At 39.7% G+C, this 22,713-nt stretch overlaps 1 protein-coding gene across 1 annotated transcript in view; it reads right to left on the bottom strand.

Annotated features, from left to right (window-relative positions):
* The window catches only part of LOC126271942 (scm-like with four MBT domains protein 1), a 161,551-nt gene that overhangs the window by 30,302 nt on the left and 108,536 nt on the right, over positions 1–22,713 (bottom strand). Inside the window, exon 10 of the mRNA XM_049974369.1 lies at positions 5,273–5,566. Coding sequence (XP_049830326.1) covers positions 5,273–5,566 — 294 coding nt within the window. The remainder of the gene's footprint in view (positions 1–5,272; positions 5,567–22,713) is intronic.

The raw sequence follows: 22,713 nt of genomic DNA, 5'->3' as shown, positions 1-22,713 counted from the left end.
AACTGACCCTAAAATTCGTTATCTCATTCCTTATCATGTCCTCAAAATGAAGGACAATCTTAAAATGTGTTGAAAGTTACTAAAATTAAACAGAAAGAATGTAGAATTTTTTTTTTAAAAAAAAAGTGTCCATTTTTGTCCAATTCCTCCCACATACTTTGAAATTTTGGATAGAGATTTAAAAAATATGTGTATTTCGGATGCTTTATTTGTATGTCTCAGGCAAATATAGGTATACACAAGACTTTCTGTTGTTAGTGTATTTTATGTATTATGCAAATACTCTACCTCTCTCTCTCTCTACACACACACACACACACACACACACACACACACACACACACACACAAACTTTTCCTGTGTCCGTTTGTACTTTCAATTGTTTGAAACCCTCCTCTATACAGGATTCTGCACGGGTGTCCGACCCCTAGTATTATTTGTGTTTCTATTTTAATGTTCAGCTCATTACACAACTCTCTAATTTGATTATTTAAATCACTAACCATTTTGCTAATTTGATTACTTAAATCATTGCCATTTTTGCTCTCAATTCTTGAATAGGCTCCAATGTGTGCATATTAAATAAAGAGGATTCAGTTCACTCTTTTGGTTAAGCCCACAAATGAAACTTTCCCAAATAAAATATAGTTTTAAAAATCACACCAATAAGTAATGAAAACAATGCAGTACAGAACAACACAATTACAGATTTGTTGATCAACCATTACATACCTACTCAAAAGTACTTGCAGATCGGTCCTAACATAATGTAAAGACTCAAATCACTATGGACCCCTTTTGTGTTGACGATGCAGCGTTTGAAAGAGCAACAAGATAATATCAAATTTTGTGTGAGGTTGAGCAAATCTGCAACTGAGATATTCTCAATGTTGCAGCATGCTTTGTGGAAAATTGCTAAAAGACATTCACAGAAACCCAGTAGGGGGCAGAGAATAATCTACAGTCGGGAGACCGCTCAAAAAGCAAATGTTCGATTAAATTCTGTGCATAACCCAACCAACAGCTATGGATTTTAGTGCTTACTACTTGACTCTCTTTTCATATTTGTCACTGATAGTTGTTAGCAATTCTGGGAAGGCATCTGATATGATAACAGCCAAAGATTGTAAGAATTACATCATGGAAAGGTTATAAATTGTTGAGGAAAACTACAATTAGGCAAGTGAAATAAGATGTAGGGAAATCTACTGACTTCATTTATGATGTTTTATGATACTGTAACACAATATCAAAGAAAAGAATCCAACACCTCTTAAATCTCTACCTTGTAACAGATGAGGAGGAGTAATGTTTTCTTTAAGATTCACTAATATAATTACTTTTTAATACTTTAATTGGTGATGAATTCAAACAAGCTGCATAATGAAAATTCAAATTCTACATTTAATTCTTCAGTCAAATTTTCTATAATTAACCACTATCTGTTCAGTTTGAAGAGATTACTTTGTGGCAAGCACAATATTTTTGGAGTTTATCATCACTGTGCCCCATATGTGTGTCAACAGATTTCCTTCACACTGCAGCGGCTTTAATAAATACACGGAAGAGCAAAAGAAACTGGTACATCTGCCTAGTATCGTGTATGGCTCCTGCGAGCACACAGAAATGCCGCATCATGACTTGGCATGGACTTGACAAATGTCTGAGGTAGTGATCTAGGGAAGTGACATCACAAATCCTGCAGGGCTGTCCATAGATCTGTAATAGTACGACGGGGTGGAGCTCTTCAGAACAGCATGTTACGTCTATCGGAATGTACAATGGACATGAACGGATGCAGGTGGTCAGACAGGATGCTTATATACAGGTCACCTGTGAGAGTCATATCTAGATATATCAGGGGTCACATGTCACTCCAACTGCACATGCCCCACACCATTCCATAGCCTACAGCAGCTTGAACAATCCCTTGTTGACATGCAGTGTCCATGGATTTATGAGGTTGTCTCCATACCCGTACATGTCCATTCACTCAATAAGATTCGAAAAGAGATTCGTCCAAGCAGGCAACATGTTTCCAGTCATCAACAGTCCAATGTCAGTGTTGATGGGCCCAGCAAGGCATAAGGCTTCATGTTGCGTAGCCCTCACAGGTATATGAGTGGGCTTTTGACTCCAAAAGCCCATATCGATGATGATTCGTCGAATGGTTTGCACACTGACTTTTGTTCATGTCCCAGCATTGAAATCTGTAGCAATTTGTGGAAGTATTGCACTTCAGTCACGTTGAACGATTCTCTTCAGTTATTGTTGGTCCCGTTCTTGCAGGATCTTTTTCTGGCCACAACGATGTCGGAGATTTAATGTCTTACCAGATTCCCGGTGTTCACTGTATACTTGTAAAATGGTCGTACGGGAAAATCCCCACTTCATCACTATGTCGGAGTTGCTGTGTCCCACGCCTCATGTGTCAACTATAACACCACGTTCAAACTCACTTAAATCTTGATAATCTGCCATTGTAGCAGCAGAAATTGATCTAACAACTGCACCTGACACTTGTTGTCTTATACAGGTATTTATGACCACAGCACCGTATTCTGCCTATTTACATATCTCTGTATTTGAAAACAAATGCCTGTACCAGTTTCTTTGGTGCTTGGGTTTTATGGCTGTTCATCTACCAAAGGACTGATCATGCACATACCTACTTCTATATCTAAATTTACATCAATACTCTGCAGTTCACAGTACGGCACATGGTGGAGGCTAGCCCCATACCACTACTAGTCATTTTCTTTCTTGTTCCATTTGCAAATTGAACGACGGAAATACGACTGTCTGCATGCTTCCATATAAGCCCTGATTTCTTGTATTTTATCTTCATGGTCCTTACGCGTAATGTATTTTGGATGCAACTGAATCAGATTGAAATAACAGTTCTCTAAATTTCCTCAATAGTGTTCCTTGAAAAGGATGCTGCCTCCCTTCCAGGGATCCCCATCTGAGTTCCCAAAGCATCTCCCTAACACTTTCATATTGTTTGAACACACCTGTACCAAATTAGCAGGCCACCTCTTAATTGCTTCAATGTCTTCCTTCACTCCGACCTGGTATGGATCTCAAACACACTTTAGGAGTATTCAAGAAAAGGTTGCTTAGTGTCCTTTATGCGATCTCCTTTCCAGATGAATCGCACTTTCCTAGAATTCTCCCAATAAACTGAAGTTGACCATTTGCCTTTCCTACCACAATCCTGACATCCTCATTACATTTCATATCGCTTTGCAACGTTATGCCCAAATATTTAAACAACATGATTGTGTCAAGCAGAACACAACTAATGCCATATCTGAACATTATGTGTTTGTTTTTCCTACTCATCTGCAGTAACTTCCATTTTTCTACACTTAGACCTAGCTGCCTTTCATCACATCAACTAGAAATTTTGTGTAAGTCATCTTGTATCCTCCTACAGTCACTCAACTTTGACACCTTACTGTACACCACAACATCATCAGCATGCAACCACACATTGCTGTCTACCCTGTCTGCCATATCATTTGTGCAGACAGAGAATAACAACAGTCCTACCACACTTCACTGGGCGCTCCTGACGATACCCTTGTCTCTGATGAACACTCGCTGTCGAGGACAACATACTGGGTGTCAGTGCAATGGGGCACTGTGTCAAAAGCTTTCTGGAAATCTAGATACAAGGAATCTGCAATATATCATGTGAGAAAAGAGCAAGCTGAGCTTCACCTGGGCGATACTTTCTAGAAACCATGCTGATTTGTGGACATAAGCTTCAAGGTCTCAAGAAAACTTATTATATTCAAACTGCATCACACCGATGTTAGGGGTATTGGTCCGTAACTTTGCGGGTCCATTTTTTTGGCTATCTTATACACAGGAGTCACGTGCACTTTTCTTCCAGTCGTTTGGGACTTCGCACTGGACGACAGACTTGCAATAAATGCAAGCTAGGTAAGAGGCCAATGTCATAGAACACTCTGAAATACCGAACTGGGATTCCATCTGGAACTGGTGGCATATTAGTTTTCAATGCTTTCAGTTGTTTCTCTATGCCAGGGACGCCTATTACTATGTCATCCTCAGGGGAGTTTGTTAGATGGTAAAATGATGACGTGTTTGTATGATTCTTCTGTGTGAATAATTTCTTGAACGTGAAATTTAAAACTTTTGCTTTTGTTTTGCTATCTTCTCCTGCCACAACAGACTGGTCAAGTGATTGGATGGAAGCCTTAGACCCAATTAGCAATTTTACACAGGATCAGAAGTTTCTCGGGTTCTCTGCCCGATCTTTTGGTAAAGTATCACAGTCGTAGTAGTTGTATACTTTACACAAACATATTTTCACAGACACACAAATTTCTATTAATCATAGCTTTTCATCATTTGCGCATTCTCTTTTGAACTGTGAGTTCAACAGCCTCTGCTTCCTCAGCATTTTCAGAATCTCATTATTAAACCATGGCGGGTGTTTTCCATCCTTAACCCACTTACTACGCACACAATTATCGAGACTATGATTTACAATCTGCAAGAACTTTGTCCATAATTCCTCTACATCCTTCTTATTGTAACCAAGTGATGTCAGTTCACTGTCTAAGTGCGATGCTAACAACTGCTTATCTGCTCCTTCGAGCAGAAACACTTTCCTAGCCTTCTTAACTGATTTATTAACTTTTGTAACCATAACTGCTATAATGACATTGTGATCATTAATCCCCTTTTCTATACTGACTTTGTCGAAAAGGTTTGGCCTACCATATTCCTCTGGTTGGAAATGTTCAGCAATGCCATGTGCTTGATTAGACATTGTTTGGCTAGTACCACAGTAGCCTGGCACTACTTGGAGTTAGGCAGTGTCTGAAATCAGAGCAGTAGCACTGCACAAGGTGATGTGAGCACTACACAGACCAATGGCACTGTGCAGTGTCCTGGTGTGCAGCAAGCAGTTCCCAAATTGTTAATCTAGGACAAGACGGAGAAATGGGTGCTCATTTGTAAGGAAGTCTTGAAGCACGTTCGTAATGGCGTCGATTTCTGAACAGAATCATTACTGGTGATGAGACTTGGATTTTTTATTACAGTCTGGAGAATAATCAACAAAGTACTTCAGCCTTTCTGGTGGCACTAAAAAATGTGGTTCACTAAATTAATATTTATAATCCAACCACATTAAAGAGGAAAGATGGCGACGTTAGTCCACAGTGTATCATGATTATCCCAAAAAAAGTACAGTAAAAGAATTACAACTGAGGCTTGTCGAGCAAATACTTACTTAGCCTTAAGTACCTCAAGAACATGACCATGAGGTGGTTGCTTTGAATCACATTGCAGTTCTTTCAGAACACGACTAGATTTGTAGGCTACCGATATCACCATGGAAAGAACTTCTTTTAGTACTAGGGTCACTGGACCTGGACCCACCGATTTTGGCAAGCCTGACAGTTTGCCTTTGCTGAGGTACGGACCAGAAAAACACTTGTGATTGAAGTATATTTTTGGACACCAAGAGCTGCCATTTCCTGAACTGGTTGCAGGAACACTAGTGCTAGGTTTAACCTCCACTGACCTAAAAAAATAAAAACAATATATATACAATACTATAAAGATCAAAACTCAAGTAAAGAAAAACATTTATTCATGGTATTTAATAAACACTAAACGCAATCGAGAAGTTTCAAAGATGTTGAATGAATCAAGATCTATGAACACTGAACTTCTAGAATGAACCTTTCACTCTGGATCAGCGTATGCTCTCTTTTGAAACCTCTTGTGTGATTAAAATTGTGCGCTGAACCAGATGGGGACATCCCAGGTATCTATCCTTTCTATAATACTGTCGTTACTTAATATTTACATGAATGCAGTGATAATTGTTAAAGGAGTGATCTACTGAGAGAATGTAGGTCTCTTGATAGTACTGTTATTTTCATGCAGCCACGAGGAGTGCCTGATTCATAGTGAGCAGATAATCTTTGGGGATCACTAATAAGATAAGCACTTCAGTTTCCTTGTTCATCTGAAACTGATTGCTAAACAACGGAATATCCAGGCCGGAATAATGACAATATTATGAAAAGGATAGATAACTACTCACCATATAGCGTGGATGCTGAGTTGCAGATAGCCACAATAAAAAGACTGTCAAACATGAAACCTTTTGGCCAGTCTCTGGGTGCCAAGGCCACACTGCGAGCAGCAGCGCATGATGAGAGAAACAATCTGGGTGGCGGGGGAAGCAGGAGGCTGGGACAGGGAGGGGGGAGGGGGGGGGGGGGTAGTGGGAGAAGTAGGTGCGATGGTAGAATAGAGGGCTGTGTAATGCTGGAATGGTAACAAGGAAGAGGATAGGTGGGTGAAGGACAATGACTAATGAAGGTTGAGGCCAGGAGGATTACAGGAGTGTAGGATCATAGCAGAGGTAGTTCCCATCTGCATAATTCAGAAAAGCTGATGTTCGTAGGAAGGATCCAGATGGCACAGGCTGTAAAACAGTCACTGAAATGAAGAACGTCCTATTGGGCAGTATGTTCAGCAATTGGGTGGTCCAGCTCTTTATTGGCCACAGTTTGTCAGTAGCCATTCATGCTGGTTGTCATACCCATGTAGAACACAGCACAGTGGTTGCAAGTTAGTTTATAGATCACATGACTCATTGCACAAGTAGCCCTGCCTTTGATGGCACAGGTGATGCTTGTGACCAGACAGAAGAGGTGGTGGTGGTGGTGGTTGTGGGAGGGTGTATGGGACAGGTCTCATATCTGGGTTAACATGGTCATGAACCTTTCCTCTGCAAGCCTTATCACCACAGAAGCACAGAAGTATCAGTCCTTTTCAAAGGCCTCACCTTTTGCCCAACTCGCAAATTCAATCACGCAGGAGTTGTTAAAGACCTTCTCTTCTTCACCAGCTCCTACAGTGGGAAACCTTTTCACTAACAACTGTACTAATCAGATTCAAATATAGATAAATATTGAACCCTGCTTGACACAGTTCACTCCTCCATCCGGCCATGGTCCATCCCCACTGTCTCCACATCGGCTACCATATTTCTTAAACTCAAATCTTCCCTCACCATCATTCCCCAAATCCCTCAACATGCAAGCTAATGTTATGTCTGCAGGAAGAACTGCATTCCACCATCAAAACTGATTTTGACTTATAATCCTACCTGATGACAAAGGCACCACCACTGTTGATTTGAACTACAAGGAATACCTGGCAGAAGGATTCCACCAACTGTCAGATTCATCCACCTACAAACCCTGCCGCAGTGACCTCTTTCCAGAAATCCAGCAGGTCTCCAGTCTCTCCTCCAATCCTTAGGCCCATGCCAGAGCCCCTCTCACGAGTCCATTTCTCTCCTCACCCCTATCACTCCCCGCACTCTTACCTTCTACATGCCTCTTAAGCTCATAAACCTGGCTGGTTACTGTGCCTCCACTGAGAGAATCTCTGCTCTTGTAGACCAACACCTTTGGCCTAATACCTGCAACCTAAACTCGTATATAAAAGATACCAACCATTACCTCCAACGACTCTCCACAGTTCCTGTTCCTTTACCATGTGGTGCTCTGCTCTTCACTACTGACATCACCTCTCTTTACACTAACATCCCTAATGCCCATGGCCTTGCTGCTATTGAACACTAACTTTCCCAACGTCTGATGAAATCCAAACCTACACTGTCCTTCCTAGTTGCCATGACCCAATGATATCCTCACCCACAATTACTTTTCCCCTGAAGGCATCGCCTACAAACAAATCTAGGTTATGGCAATGGGCACTTGCATAGCACCATGCTATACCAACTCATTCATGGACCATCTAGAGGAATCCTTTCTAACCTCCCAGACACGCAAACCCCTCATTTGGTTCATATTCTTTGATGTCATTTTCCTGATTTGGATCGAGGGTGAGGACACCTTATCCACATTCCTTCAGAACCTCAATACGTACTCCCCCATTTACTCCACCTGGTCCTCCTCACCTAAACAGGTGCCTTCCTCGGTGTTGACCTCCTTCCTTCAGTAGCTCCATCCATATCAAACCTACCAACTACTAGTGATTCCTCCACATCGACAGCTTCACTCATTCCATACCAAGGAGTCCCTTCCATACTACCTAACCACTCTTGGTAATCACTGAGGTCTTCACATGCCGCAATTACCCTCCAAATCATGTACAAAAACAGATCTCCAGGTGCCTTATCTCCCCAGTCACCCTGCACCTCCCAAAACCCCACTGCCCGGCCACAAACGAGCATCCCCCTTGTGACTCAGTATCACCCAGGATCAGACCAACTAAATCACATTCTCTGCCAGGGTTTCAACTACCTCTCATCATGCCCTGAAATGAGGAATGTCCTACCGACTAAACTTCCTATTCATCCCACAGTGATATACCACCACCCACAGAACCTACACAATATATTTGTCCTTTCCTAGCTCAAAGCCCTGTAATAGACCTGTTCCATATATCCTCCCACCACCACCTACTCCCATCTGCTCACGAGCATCACCAATCCCATGTGAGGCACGACTACCTGCGAAATGAGTCATGCGATCGACAAGATAACCTGCAACCACTGTGCTGCAATCTGCGTGGGTACAACAGCCAACAAGCTGTCTGTCTGCAAGAATGGTCACCGACAAACTGTGGCCAAGAAACAGCCAGACCACCCAGTTGCTGAGCACGCTGCCCAACATGACATTCTTCATTTCAATGACTGGTTCACAGCCTGTGCCATACAGATCCTTTCAGCTTTTCTGAACTGCACAGGTGGGAATACTCCCTGCAATTCATCTACGTTCCCGTAGTCCTGCTGGCATCAACCTTTGTCAGTCATTATGATTTACCCACCTATCCCCATCCCTGTTCCCATCCCAGCACTATACAGTTCTCTATTCCATGAACACACCCACAATCTTTACTTCTCTCCTTTTCCATTGTTGCTGCCCTGCCCCCTCCCAGCCCTCCATCTAACATCCCAGCTGCACCCCACTGCCCTGCCCTCCATCCAGCTCGTCTCTGTATGCTCCCAAAGAAGCACTTTTCTGTCCCCCACCCATACCTGTTATCCCTCGCCCTCACTGCTATAGCCTCCAGCTCATCCCCACCAATATTCTTATTGCTTCCCTCATCACACGCTGCTGCTGACAGTTTGGCATCAGCAGCCAGAGACTGTGGTCATGTGTGTGTGTGTGTGGTGTGTGTGTGTGTGTGTGTGTGTGTGTGTGTGTGTGTGTGTTTTTGTTGTCTGATTTCAATGAAGGCTTTATTGGCCAAAAGCCGACTTGCTTGACAGTCCTTTTGTTATGATTAATGGAGACCTCATATAAAGATGTGAAACAAATACTAACAAAGAGATAGAGGGGCTGGCCAGTACTTACCTCAGCTCAGTACAGCCGATAGATACACAAAACAGAACAGAAAAGAAAACAGAACAGAAAAGAAAACAGAACAGAAAAGAAAACAGAACAGAAAAGAAATTTGTTAGTACAAGTCCTTTTGTTATGTCTATCCGTGACAATGCACCTCCACTGTATGGGAATACTCCCTGCAATTCATCTACGTTCCCGTAATCCTGCTGGCATCAACCTTTGTCAGTCATTATGATTTACCCACCTATCCCCATCCAGTAATCTGTCCTTTTCATAACACTGAAATTGATTGTTGTGATCAGCCCCAAGTACCAGCAGGAATTAAATGTACTACAAAGTGAATGTAACAGTTCCAGGATCTAATAAATGCTCTGTATGATGAGCTATTATCTACTGTAAACAGTATTCTTATTGCTCAATATATTGATAAATAATTTTGCTGAAGATTTACTTTACTTACATCAGCTGCATAGCACAGAAGACATTTATGAAAACATTTGTATAACAACTGCTACTGCTAAGTATGAAAAATGTGTACCTGAGCTTCTGCCTTAAATTACCTATGTGTTAACACAATTTTAGTGTTTTATCCAGATGGATAACAAGGCATTTTGTTTACTATATTTCAGTTTAGGGCATGGTCATTAATAAATACTTCTGGTACTAGTGATTCATTTCTATTTCTTTGAATTTCATGTTAGTCGCCTTAAGATTTGGACGAACTGTTGGTATGAAACAGGTGAAAGCAGGTTCAGCTATTGTCGGGCATGCATCAGTACAATTGTGTTGTGCCATGGATCAGTATGCATGTAAACATTATAGTTTTTTATAAATGTTGTATATCTTTGATATTTCATTTACGGTGGTTAGGAGTGGGCGTGCACTTAGTAACAAACCATGTGGAAATCTATATTTGACAAAACCCTGATTCAAAGCTTAGTTTAACTACTGTTGCACAGTTTGCCTGTTATGAAATGAAGTCCATTCATACAACAGGTTGGATTTAATGCCACAACATTTTAATTTACATAGTAGAATTTTACTGTCCACACTATCAAAGGCTCTGGTAAGATCGCAGAAAACCTCCACAGGATATCTTTCCTTGTCTGGCTCTGCCAGACTTCATTTGTGAGGCCATTTTTGCTTTCTTAGAAAATAATCCTACATAGTAGCAAAACTGAGATGTAGGTAACAAGCTTTACTCATAAATGTGGATCATTAGGCTACCTCTGCGGGCAATTTTTTTAACACTTTGAGATCCAGCTCCTTAGAAAAATTTTGGGCCCACAAAACAAGCACTCTATGTTGTCATTTAAAACATTACTGGCATTTTTGTGTTTTATATATCTTAAAGGTTGTACACACCATAAAAAAGCTTGAAAGTTTATTTTTCATATTTATTGTAGTTCTTTGATATATTTTAATTTTACAATAATAATGCCCAAAAATAGAATTATCTTTAAAAACAAAAGGGTGTGAGACGAGTTCTTGAGCAGATTCACATGTAACTCTCTTTTGTGTATGAAAAATTCTTAAATATTCTGGCATGCAGAGAGGTATGTTGTATTCAGGGCAATGCCAGTTTGTTTTGTCAGTGAATGGTCTCGTATTTCCAAACAAATCATGGAATGCTGCTACTTCATGATAGTCATCTGCGAAGAAGAAGACATTAAGGCAAATAAAACAGAACTAAATTGTAATTACAGCAGCGTTACCTGCAGTAACAATATTGTTGCCAAAAGACTCATAGCACATTGCAGCTTGCCTCAGTATGCATTTTCTTCAGCCTTCTTCCACTGAAATATTTCTCCCTCTGAAGCAGAATCACTGAATCTTCCTCTTGAGCTTTCAAAATTTCTTGTTCACTCTATAAATGTGATCAATTTGTGGCAGAATTACAGCAAACTTCAAAACCTGATAAGTACACACACAAAATTCATAGCAACACAAGCACACTTTTGCACTGTTGCATTCACTACTGAAGTAAGTCTCAAAGTTGACAACAGAAGACAGCACCTGTCAATGGACAGTAAGATAGACATCTGTACATTCTTCTCATACAAAATGAGACCACTTTTTGATCAACAAGTGTCTCTGGTGTCCAGAAAACTTGCGACCCTTTTATATATATATATAGTCTTTGCCTTTAAATATGTCTGCTGTGTCTGTGTATGTGCGGATGGATATTTGTGTGTGTGTGTGTGTGTGTGTGTGTGTGTGTGTGTGTGTGTGTGTGTGCGCGAGTGTACACCTGTCCTTTTTTTACCCTAAGGGAAGTCTTTCCGCTCCCGCGATTGGAATGACTCCTTACCCTCTCCCTTAAAACCCACATCCTTTCATTTTTCCCTCTCCTTCCCTCTTTCCTGACGAAGCAACTGCCAGTTGCGAAAGCTCGTAATTCTGTGTGTGTGTTTGTGTGTTTTGTTCATGTGCCTGTCTGCCGGCGCTTTCCCGCTTGGTAAGTCTTGGAATCTTTGTTTTTAATATATTTTTCCCATGTGGAAGTTTCTTTATATATATATATATATATATATATATATATATATATATATATATATATATATGCGCAGATTTTTAACTTTTTCATGAAAATTGTTTTTAGTTACTGAGTGCTTAAAAAGTGTTTTTTCACACCCATGAGCTTGATGAAGTTCGACAACTGATAATGGAATATTAAATAACTATTTCAAAAAAAAGTGACTGGTTGCAGTTTTATGTATGTATATTAAAAGTGGAATTATTCACTGATTCATCTCAGGAGATGAACAACCTAGATCAAAAAGTGTCATATATAGACAAGGTGCAAGAGGAAACTGCTGATAAACTTGAGAGCATGACTGACATGCAGACTCAGATGCAAAAGGCTTAGTCAGAAATCTGCACAAATTTAGAAACTATGACAGGTACTATTAATGAGTTGCAATCTTTAAATACAGATTTGTGAGAAGTAGTACAGAAGCTGTTGGTAAAACTGAGTAATTCAGATTTGAGCACTAAATTCATAAAGAAAGCACAAGAAAAAAATTGTGCAGGAGGTAGAGTGTATAAAGGACAGAGACAAAGTGGGAATGCTAGATAAGGGTATGACACTCACACAGATGGTCATACAAGAGCATAAGACTTATGTCAAAGCAGCTGAAGAGGTAGAAAAGAAATTGATTGCTAGGATTGAGCTAGGCTTAAAGGCAGCAGAAGAGAAGTTACAGAGCAATCTAATTAATGTTGCAGATGTCACAAGAGAGACACCAACAGAAAGCAATTGGGTGCAGTAGGGTAGGATAGATGGTGGTTAATACTTATCAACCATTTGTGACCGGCCCTTCATTCAGAGGAGAAAGGAATTATAAAATGCAACAGGCACTGCCAAGGTCAATACTAGTTGCACAAACATATCCAGAGTATAATCTGCTGCAACTGAACCATCTGACAGCAGCAATAGACAATCTGCTCCCTTTTTCAACAGAGGGTAATAGAATTAACCACATAGTGTTTATCAGTGCTTTTCAAAACATCTTACACCGCAACTGGACAGAAGCACAGAAGATCCGGTTCATTGTCGGTACACAGATGGCGATGTTTTACTGTGAAAAGGTTTTCAGAAATTACTGCAACCAGTCACCTTTTATGTAGATGTATTTTATTTAACCATGACCGGTTTCGAGCTGCCTAGCAACTCATCATCAGATGGTATATACATTCAGTGCTTTTTTGTACCCATTGTGTGGGTGGTTGAGTATCTGTGGCTAGACAGAAACGAGAACAAATAATCGCTACATGTGGTACAGTAACACAAAATATTTACAGCAAAATTTATGTTTAACATATAAATGTGGTACAGTTACACGAAATATTTACAGTTTAATTTACGTTTTGAGGTGTTACTTACAGATAAATCTTTCTGCAGGTATATATATCTCTTTTAGGAGGTATTCTTAAAACCATTGTTGTTCTTGTTTTTCACAATTTCACAAGTTAAAACTTTCTCTAGATGTATATTACTTTTATGAGGCACTGTTGGAAACATATATCTTGTTTTTCGTAATCATCGCTGAACACACTTAGCCACAGATACGAATACAGGATTTACACATTATAAACAAGCCAAAGATTGCAATATAACTATAGTATCAAAGATTTCAAGTTGACCAGAGACATTATTAGTCATCACTCACACTGACAAGAGATTTGTCTTTATTACATAGAAAATAAATGTAAATTAGCTTAAACTAGTAAAATGTTTATTTATAAATTAACTGTGCAATTTTAACAGGTATATAAAACTAGATTTTTTTACATTATATTTCAGTTACATTCAAGATTATTGGTATTGAGAGTATTATGACAGCTAATTTCTTGCTCCTTCCATTGGCTGATCTTGGCATATGATGTCTGGGATGAGAAGGTTGATGGTTAACTTAAAATAATAAGTAATGCTGGTATTTGATAGGGTGTGGAAAAGGAGTTGGCGGTGGGGGGGGGGGGGGGGGGGGGAGGGGGGTATAGGAAAATAGAGAGGGGGGGTTTAGAGGGTGATGTGGAGAGAGAAGAGAGCTGAAGGGGGGGGGGGGGGTGAAGGGGGGGGTGAAGGGGTGGGGAGCTGAAGGGGGGGGGGGAAGCTGAAGGGGGGGGGGGCAGAAGTGGTAGAAGCTTTTATGTGTGTGTGTGTGTGTGTGTGTGTGTGTGTGTGTGTGTTATTTTGTTTCTAAATGACTGTTTAGTTTTTTAAGTTCAAAGAATCTTTAAAATTCTGAAAGAAGGAGTTATTCGCCAATTCTGTCTGCTCATTTAAAATGGTATGTGGGGAATTATGTTTGTGGGTAAAAATCTCTAATTGTTCGAGAAGATCCATCTTGATTCCCTTGTCTACAGTGTGTAGGATTTGAAGGTTAGTTTTAATGTCTGTTATGGAATGTTTATTATCTGCTAGATGGGTAGCAAAAGTGGATCTATTTAAGTTGTTTAGGCGAAGTGCATCTGTGTGCTCTTTGTATCGGATCTCAAAATTTCTACCTGTTTGCCCTATGTAGTAGCAGGAGCAGCTGTCACATCTTAATTTATATATACCAGATTTTTGGTAGGGTGTGCTGGCTCTTTTGGTGTTGTGGACTATTTTGTTCTGTATTTTGTTGTTAGTGTGAAAACTTATTTTGACATTATGTGGTTTGAATAGCTTAGCAAGTTTGTATGAGATATTGCCGAGAAAAGGCATACAAACGAATTTGGTTTCTTCTGCTACTGAGGTCTGGTTTGCTGGTTTTGCTTTGTTAGATATAATGTTTTTATCTAATTTTTCAATTATGCTTGGGTCATAAACATTGTTTGATGCTATTGTTTTTAATATATTGATTTCATTAATTTTTGCAGTAGGATCAGCTTGAATCTTGTTGATACGGTTAAGTGCTGATTTGAAAAAAGCTAGTTTATGCTGATTTGGGTGACATGATGTATTGTTTATTATGACATCTGAAGTGGTGGGTTTCCTATATATCTGAAATTTATGTTTGTTGTTGTGATGTGTTATGTTTAGGTCAAGAAAATAGATTCCTTTTTGGGTTTGATGTTCTACTGTGAACTGTATTTTGGGGTGAACATTATTAAGTTTACCCCCCCCCCCCCCCCCTTCAGCTCTCTTCTCTCTCCACATCACCCTCTAAACCCCCCCTCTCTATTTTCCTATACCCCCCCCCCCCCCCCCCACCGCCAACTCCTTTTCCACACCCTATCAAATACCAGCATTACTTATTATTTTAAGTTAACCATCAACCTTCTCATCCCAGACATCATATGCCAAGATCAGCCAATGGAAGGAGCAAGAAATTAGCTGTCATAATACTCTCAATACCAATAATCTTGAATGTAACTGAAATATAATGTAAAAAAATCTAGTTTTATATACCTGTTAAAATTGCACAGTTAATTTATAAATAAACATTTTACTAGTTTAAGCTAATTTACATTTATTTTCTATGTAATAAAGACAAATCTCTTGTCAGTGTGAGTGATGACTAATAATGTCTCTGGTCAACTTGAAATCTTTGATACTGTAGTTATATTGCAATCTTTGGCTTGTTTATAATGTGTAAATCCTGTATTCGTATCTGTGGCTAAGTGTGTTCAGCGATGTGATTATTTGCTCTTATACGTTAAACATAAATTTTGCTGTAAATATTTCGTGTTACTGTACCACATGTAGCGATTATTTGTTCTCGTTTCTGTCTAGCCACAGATACTCAACCACCCACACAATGGGTACAAAAAAGCACTGAATGTATATACCATCTGATGATGAGTTGCTAGGCAGCTCGAAACCGGTCATGGTTAAATAAAATACATCTACATAAAAGGTGACTGGTTGCAGTAATTTCTGAAAACCTTTTCACACCACAGTCGCAGTGTTCCACATCCACAATGGATAAAAGTCTTGTTTTACTGTGAGCATCAGATAGAGATGCCATACCTATCAGCAATCTGAACAGGCTTTTTTCGACAAATATTGGTTCACAGCCATCCAAGAGGGGCTACATCAAGAGGTTTTCAACCCATCTCCATTTATTAGTAAACATGGGGGACTGAGGATACTTAAAAATACTTAAACAAAACTAGGTATGCACAAAACCATTTTCCCAAGTGGATGTATTGAAAATACTGATAAGTTGCCTGCCCATCTACATCAAGGAAAAGCTGATCACTATACATGAAAAATGATAGAGCGTGTTTCTTAGCCACACTCAACTCAATTGACCTAATATATGAAGAGGGCCCGTTGCAACCACAGAACATTAATACGCATATGCCCCATGCAACAACAATAATACAAGAAATAATCATGGTAATGGGGGAACCCAAAGTACGAACGAGGTTTCAAAGAAAATCACAAACAGAATTATTACAAACTGGTTTATACTGAACAGAGGAGCTGTGTCTGACAAGTTCACAACCCAACCCCCCTCCCCTGCAGGTGGCAATAATCCATACATTAATTGGGAGGAATGACTACAAACAGATCATCCGGCAGACCTCCACTTGGCAATTACAATCAACAGAATAACAATTGTATATCCAGTGGGCGACAAGGTCAGGGAGAACTTAATTTCAGTGCAGCGCAGAACATGAATTGGTGAGGTCAAGCCCACAAAGTGCAAGTAGGTGAAGTTACTCACAATGAAGAGGCTAACCCCCGACAAATCAGGAAAATTATTCCAAATTACTTTCTCGGGTACGACCAAGCGGTAGATATGAGAGAAGAACTGTCGGGAAGATGTAAACAACTTATACAAGGATAATGCGGAGTCAGTGCAAGCTGTAATTAATGTCCATATATGTGATCTACAATGGTGTTCAAAATAAAAGCAAAAAACTGCTGTTTCCTCATTCTGTGTGTAATTCATGATATAATCACACAAACTGTCAACAAGTGACCCTACGATTGTGTACTGCACAGAAAATGGCATTTTCGTCAATGGAAAAACACGTTGACAATGATGTCAGGACACCTATCTATCAAACAGAGTAGTGTTTGTTTGGTAGTACCACATCCACAACTGTTGTGTGCTCAGTCACAGACAGTACAGTATGACACAGAGAAGACAGCTACCATACTCTCTGCAGTGCGGGGCCATGGGAAGAATGGAAGCAGGACAGTTGAAAACTCATGCAGCCCGATGGCTTAACGTGAATCGTTCTGTTGTTCCTCAGATGTGGTGACAGTTTATAGGGACCAAAACTGTATCCCGAGGACCATGGCAGGTGCGACCATGTGAGACATCAGAAAGAGAGGATCGTTATTTGGTTGTATGGGCACGACAGTAGTGCCTTAGTACTGCACAGCAATTAACACCTGACCTCGCAGAATCCAGTGGACGTGCCATATCGAGGCAAATGGTGTAGCCTTTATTGTTGGAGACCTGCTGTATGTGTGCCCCAGATATGTCTTCACAAAAGGGAACATCTACAGTGGAGTCATCAACATCTCACATAGACAGCCAATGTTCTTTTCATAGATGAGTCCTGAATTGGTCTGGAGTGTGGTTGTAAATGGATTCACATATGAAGGGGATGTTGAACATGATTTAGAGATCTGAACATTGTGGAAAGAGACTGATATCGAGGAGGATCGCTAATGGTGTGGGCAGGGATTATGTTGATCACTCAAACATCTCTTCATGAAAGTGTACGGGTTAATTGGAAAGGTTTAACTGCTGTCAGGTATCATGGCGAGGTCCTGGGACTTAATGTATAGTTATTACGAGGTGCTGTGTGCCCAAACTTTGTACTGATGGATGTTAATGCTTACTCTCACAGACCACTTGTGGTCTTGGAAATGAAAGATACAGCATGCATGGTGTGGCCTACTCGCTCTACCAATTTAAATACTGTAGAGCGTGTCTGGAATGCACTAGAGAGAAGAGTTGCATCACATCAGCATACACCAACCACTCTCCAAGATTTTCAAGCAGCTCCACAGAAAGAATGGGCATCCAACATGACATTGATAGTATTACTCACAGCATGTTTCGTCACTGTCAGGCCTGTACTGTTGCCAGTGGTGGTCACTAGCCAGTTGTCAGAATGTGTGTACAAATCTGTAAGTTGGGAAAAACCAAGGACGTTTTCATCTACTGTTGAGCATGTTGCAGTTGTTTACATTTTGTATTTTTTACATTGTTTTGACTTTGCTATCACTTGTTTATACTGTTTTGTAGCAAAATAAATGAAACCTTGCAAAATTTCCGTTTGTTGCTTTAATTTTGTACACTTGTGGTACTTGACATGGGTGCACTGGCAAATGTAATATCAAAAGGTGTGTTTAAAGAACTGCAAAGAATATATTTTATACCAACTTTTCTGGTGCAGAATTGCTGTACTATGACCACATTGGGGAGCAAGTCAAAATGAGTTAAATTTAAGGCATTAATACCCATTATCATCAGCAATTTTTCTCTAAAGTGTATTTTTCTGGAAGTGGAAAAACTGGTAGTAAACTGTCTTATTGGAATGGGTATCTTTAGCACAGATTGGCATAGGGCAAGGAAAATGATTCTTTACAATCAACAAACAACAGTTGTCAGTATATTTAATTAAAACCAGTACAACTGAAAACACACTCAAGACTAGTACTGATATCAGAGTACTATTCCCATATCCAAACATCCCATTTCCTGATACACAAAGAGGTGGGCAGCTGTCTGATGAAGACATGAACCTAGAGACTGTTTGAACTACGGCAAGTGAATCTGCTTGTTTGTTGGAGGGCCAGAAGGAGGTGTTACAAGAAGTAATACTTCAGTATGTGCAAGTATTTAGAAGGTGCCCCAGGGTAATAAAGGGTTACATGTACAAAACAGACATTTACCCACACGAGACGTTCTGCTTTTCTTCATATCCAATTCCTTGGGTAAAAAGAGAAGCCACCAGATAAGAAATTGAAAGGATGATAAACTGGAAGATCATACAACCTTCCTCTTCCCCCTTTTTTTGTTGCCCTATTTTAACTATTACCAAGGCTTTTGCCTGACACCCTAAGTATAAACAAAACCACTGTTCCAGTCAGGACTTACTCTGACAACCTTGATGAACAGTTACTGGAATTTCACAATGTTTAATACCTCATGACACTTGATTTAAAAGGTTCCTACTGGCAAATATGCCTTTGTATGTGGAGGCAGGAGCTATGAATTTTGTATTTTGCCATTTGGCTTGAGTGTGAGTGTGTGTAAATGGCAGCTTTTGTATACTGGGCCATTTGTGGTTTCTAAAATTCTACATCCAGAAGCATGTAGATTAGCCTGCTCCAAAAGTGGAAAAGGACAAGGGACTTTATCCACACAAGGATCTAAGAGAATTTGTACATTAAAAGGATTGAACAAAAGTCAATTTGAACTACTGTATATGAACAAATGAAATATTTCAATATATAGGTACATAACAATTTTTCACTTAGTTTTAAGAAACAAATTTCATTTTATTTATTTATATATTATTTTAAGTTTCCGTTTAATGTCAAAAGGCTATATGAAGCCTGAAAATCAAACATGATCACAGTGATGTCAATTCATTCTACAATATGCACATTTTTCAAATACCATGTGATAAAGCAACTGAGACCTAAATACATGAAGTAGCTCTACGAGAGGGACAGGATCTGCAGGCGTAGCAAGAGCTAACACATAGATCAGCAACCTCAGCACGTGCACAGAAGTAGTTCAGTCCAACATGCCACTTTCCATGCCAACTTGGCATCTAGCTGCCTAATAAGTTATTTTCTGAAGGCATTATTACTATTACTATTAAAATGAAGGAATCTGCCTTATAAGGATAAAACTAATACAGTAAGGAGGTTTAAAACAAAGGAAAATTTACAGAGGAAGAAAGAATGACTAACTACAGAAACCGATCTACACTCTACAAACTGAACAAACTACAAAAGACAGGTTGCGCCTGTCTAAAACAACACCTATTAATTGCAGGTGTAGTATGAATATGGAAGGACTGAGAAAGGTAAATCAAAACAATGGACATACTCTGAATATTTGCGCTCTTATAAAAGAAGGATAGACTTTGAGAATTAAGACAATAGTTGATGAATTTACACAGCCATGTACTTAAAGTAAATAGCTATGTGTGAGAGAAGAAAAATAATATTTATAAATTACAGAGTGCAGCAATCAGTCATCCTTTTCAGATTTTATTATACAAATCCAGATTTTGGCTAGTAGCTAGCCATTCTCAATGCGCTATTTTTTATTCTCAATGCATGTAAGGCCCTGTCGTTCGGGTGTAAATCACAGTTTGGAACTGAGAATGGCTAGCTACTAGCTGAAATCAGGACTTGCATAATACAATCTAAAAAGGACGACTGATTGCTGCACTCTATAATTTATAAGTCACATACACTTACTTTCCTAATGGAAGGTAATCTGATGAAAAATAATATGTTAGTTAGGAAAGGAGTGACTACATTCTTAATTTATGAGTTATTATCAAGTTTCTTTTCCTGGTAACAACGCAAGGACATGCCCTGGTAAAGGCAGAAAAGAGAATTTGGGTAGCTGGTACCAAAGAAGATGGGCCACACCACAATATGAGTAATTATATGTACATAAACGTGTATGAATGTGACACTGCGAATGCGTATGAGTATATGAAGAGATTACAGTATGCACAATGTTGCTAAGTGAAGTTTAGGTCTAGTACTACCATGAGAAAAAGCAGTCAGACCGATACTAAATGTGCAAGCTACTGATATGAGTGCCAAATAGGAGTGTTCATGATGATTTTACATGGGATCATGACTTATCTCGACCTTCTTCTACAATATTTTCTCAGCACAACCTACGTAGTGACATATTTAAGTATATTACATACATAAGAATGGTATCCTAAAGATATGGATATAAGTTAGGTATGCTGAATTATGCTCACTACAGGTACTTTCAAACAAATAATATTGATAACTTACATGAAACTGCACTGTCAGAATTCTGCAATTAGTTTATCAATCACTAAGTAAGTAACTAAAGCAGATGGAACCCTGGGACACAGCGTCTACCACAAGCCAACACAAACAGATCTACATCTGCAGGCCACAAGCTGCACAATGTGGTAATGCATCACATACGTTAGTTCATAGAGTACATGTGGTATCTGATACTGAAAGCCTATCGAGTGAAATACAACATTTAAATACAGTGTTCCGACAAAATGTTTATTATGAGAGACAGATAAGTAATGTATTCAGGCCCAGGCGAGTTCAGTCCATGCCGCAGAATGAAGATATGAAGACACCCACCACTTTGGCCTTTTTGTCATATTTTGGTACCATATTGTCAAGAATCTGAAGAGCCATCGGAAGATTTGGCATTAATTGTGTTTTTTAACCATCTGCAAAACTGAGAAACCTGTTGGGTTCGGTTAAGGATGATCTTGGCCTGAGGAAATGTGGTGTGCATAAGATTCCTTGTCAATGTGGGGCAGCATATATAGGCCAGACACGTCGCACAGTACACAAATGCTGCAATGGACATCAGCATCATACACACCTTCGCCAACCGGAAAAGACGGCAATTGTGGAACACTGTCGGAATACAGTAAATCGCATCATTTATGAAAAGATGGAAGTTTTATCCCCAGCATCATCTTTCTGGGATTGCATCATTAACGAACTAAGGAACTAATACATATCTGTACAGCCGATAAACTCATCAATAGGGATGCACGATTTCAGCTGAGCACAGCCTGGAACCCTGCATTGGCTGCTATTAAATCACGACGTGAAAATCTAGATTTTTCGAAAACAGACCTGTCACAACATTGGCTTAGTACCGTCTTTGGTAACGTCTGGCAAACCCTGTTAGTAAATGTAGCATACAATTTTATAACCACAGGCTTTTGTACTGTATCATCATCATCATCATCATCATCATCTGAGACTGATTATGCCTTTCAGCGTTCAGTCTGGAGCATAGTCCCCCTTATAAAATTCCTCCATGATCCCCTATTCAGTGCTAACATTGGTGCCTCTTCTGATGTTCAGCCTATTACTTCAAAATCATTCTTAACCGAATCCAGGTACCTTCTCCTTGGTCTATCCCGACTCCTCCTACCCTCTACTGCTGAATCCATGAGTCTCTTGGGTAACCTTGCCTCTCCCATGCATGTAACATGACCCCACCATCTAAGCCTGTTCGCCCTGACTGCTACATCTACAGAGTCCATTCCCAGTTTTTCTTTGATTTCCTCATTGTGGAACCCTCCTGCCATTGTCCCCATCTACTAGTACGTGCAATCATCTTAGTTACTTTCATATCTGTAACCTCAACCTTATTGATAAGGTAACCTGAATCCACCCAACTTTCGCTCCCATACAACAAAGTTGGTCAAAAGATTGAACGGTGCACAGATAACTTAGACTTGGTACTGACTTCCTTCTTGCAGAAGAGAGTAGATCGTAGCTGAGCGCTCACTGCATTAGTTTTGCTACACCTCGCTTCCAGTTCCTTCACGATGTTTCCATCCTGTGAGAATATGCATCCTAAGTACTTGAAACCGTCCACCTGTTCTAACTTTGTTCCTCCTATTTGGCACTCAATCCGTTTATATCTCTTTCCCATTGACATTTCTTTCGTTTTGGAGATGCTAATCTTCATACCATAGTCCTTACATTTCTGATCTAGCTCTGAAATATTAATTTGCAAACTTTCAATCGAATCTTAATCTCACTCAGCCAGTCTATTGTTTTCAACATATGATCCATAAATAATATGAACAACAGTGGAGACAGGTTGCAGCCTTGTCTTACCCCTGAAACTACTCTGAACCATGAACTCAATTTACC

The sequence above is a fragment of the Schistocerca gregaria genome, chromosome 5, assembly GCF_023897955.1.
Source record: "Schistocerca gregaria isolate iqSchGreg1 chromosome 5, iqSchGreg1.2, whole genome shotgun sequence".
In the NCBI taxonomy this organism is placed as follows: Eukaryota; Metazoa; Arthropoda; class Insecta; order Orthoptera; family Acrididae; genus Schistocerca; species Schistocerca gregaria.
The sequence above is the reverse complement of the archived record's forward strand: the minus strand, read 5'-3'. Positions and strand labels throughout refer to the sequence as shown.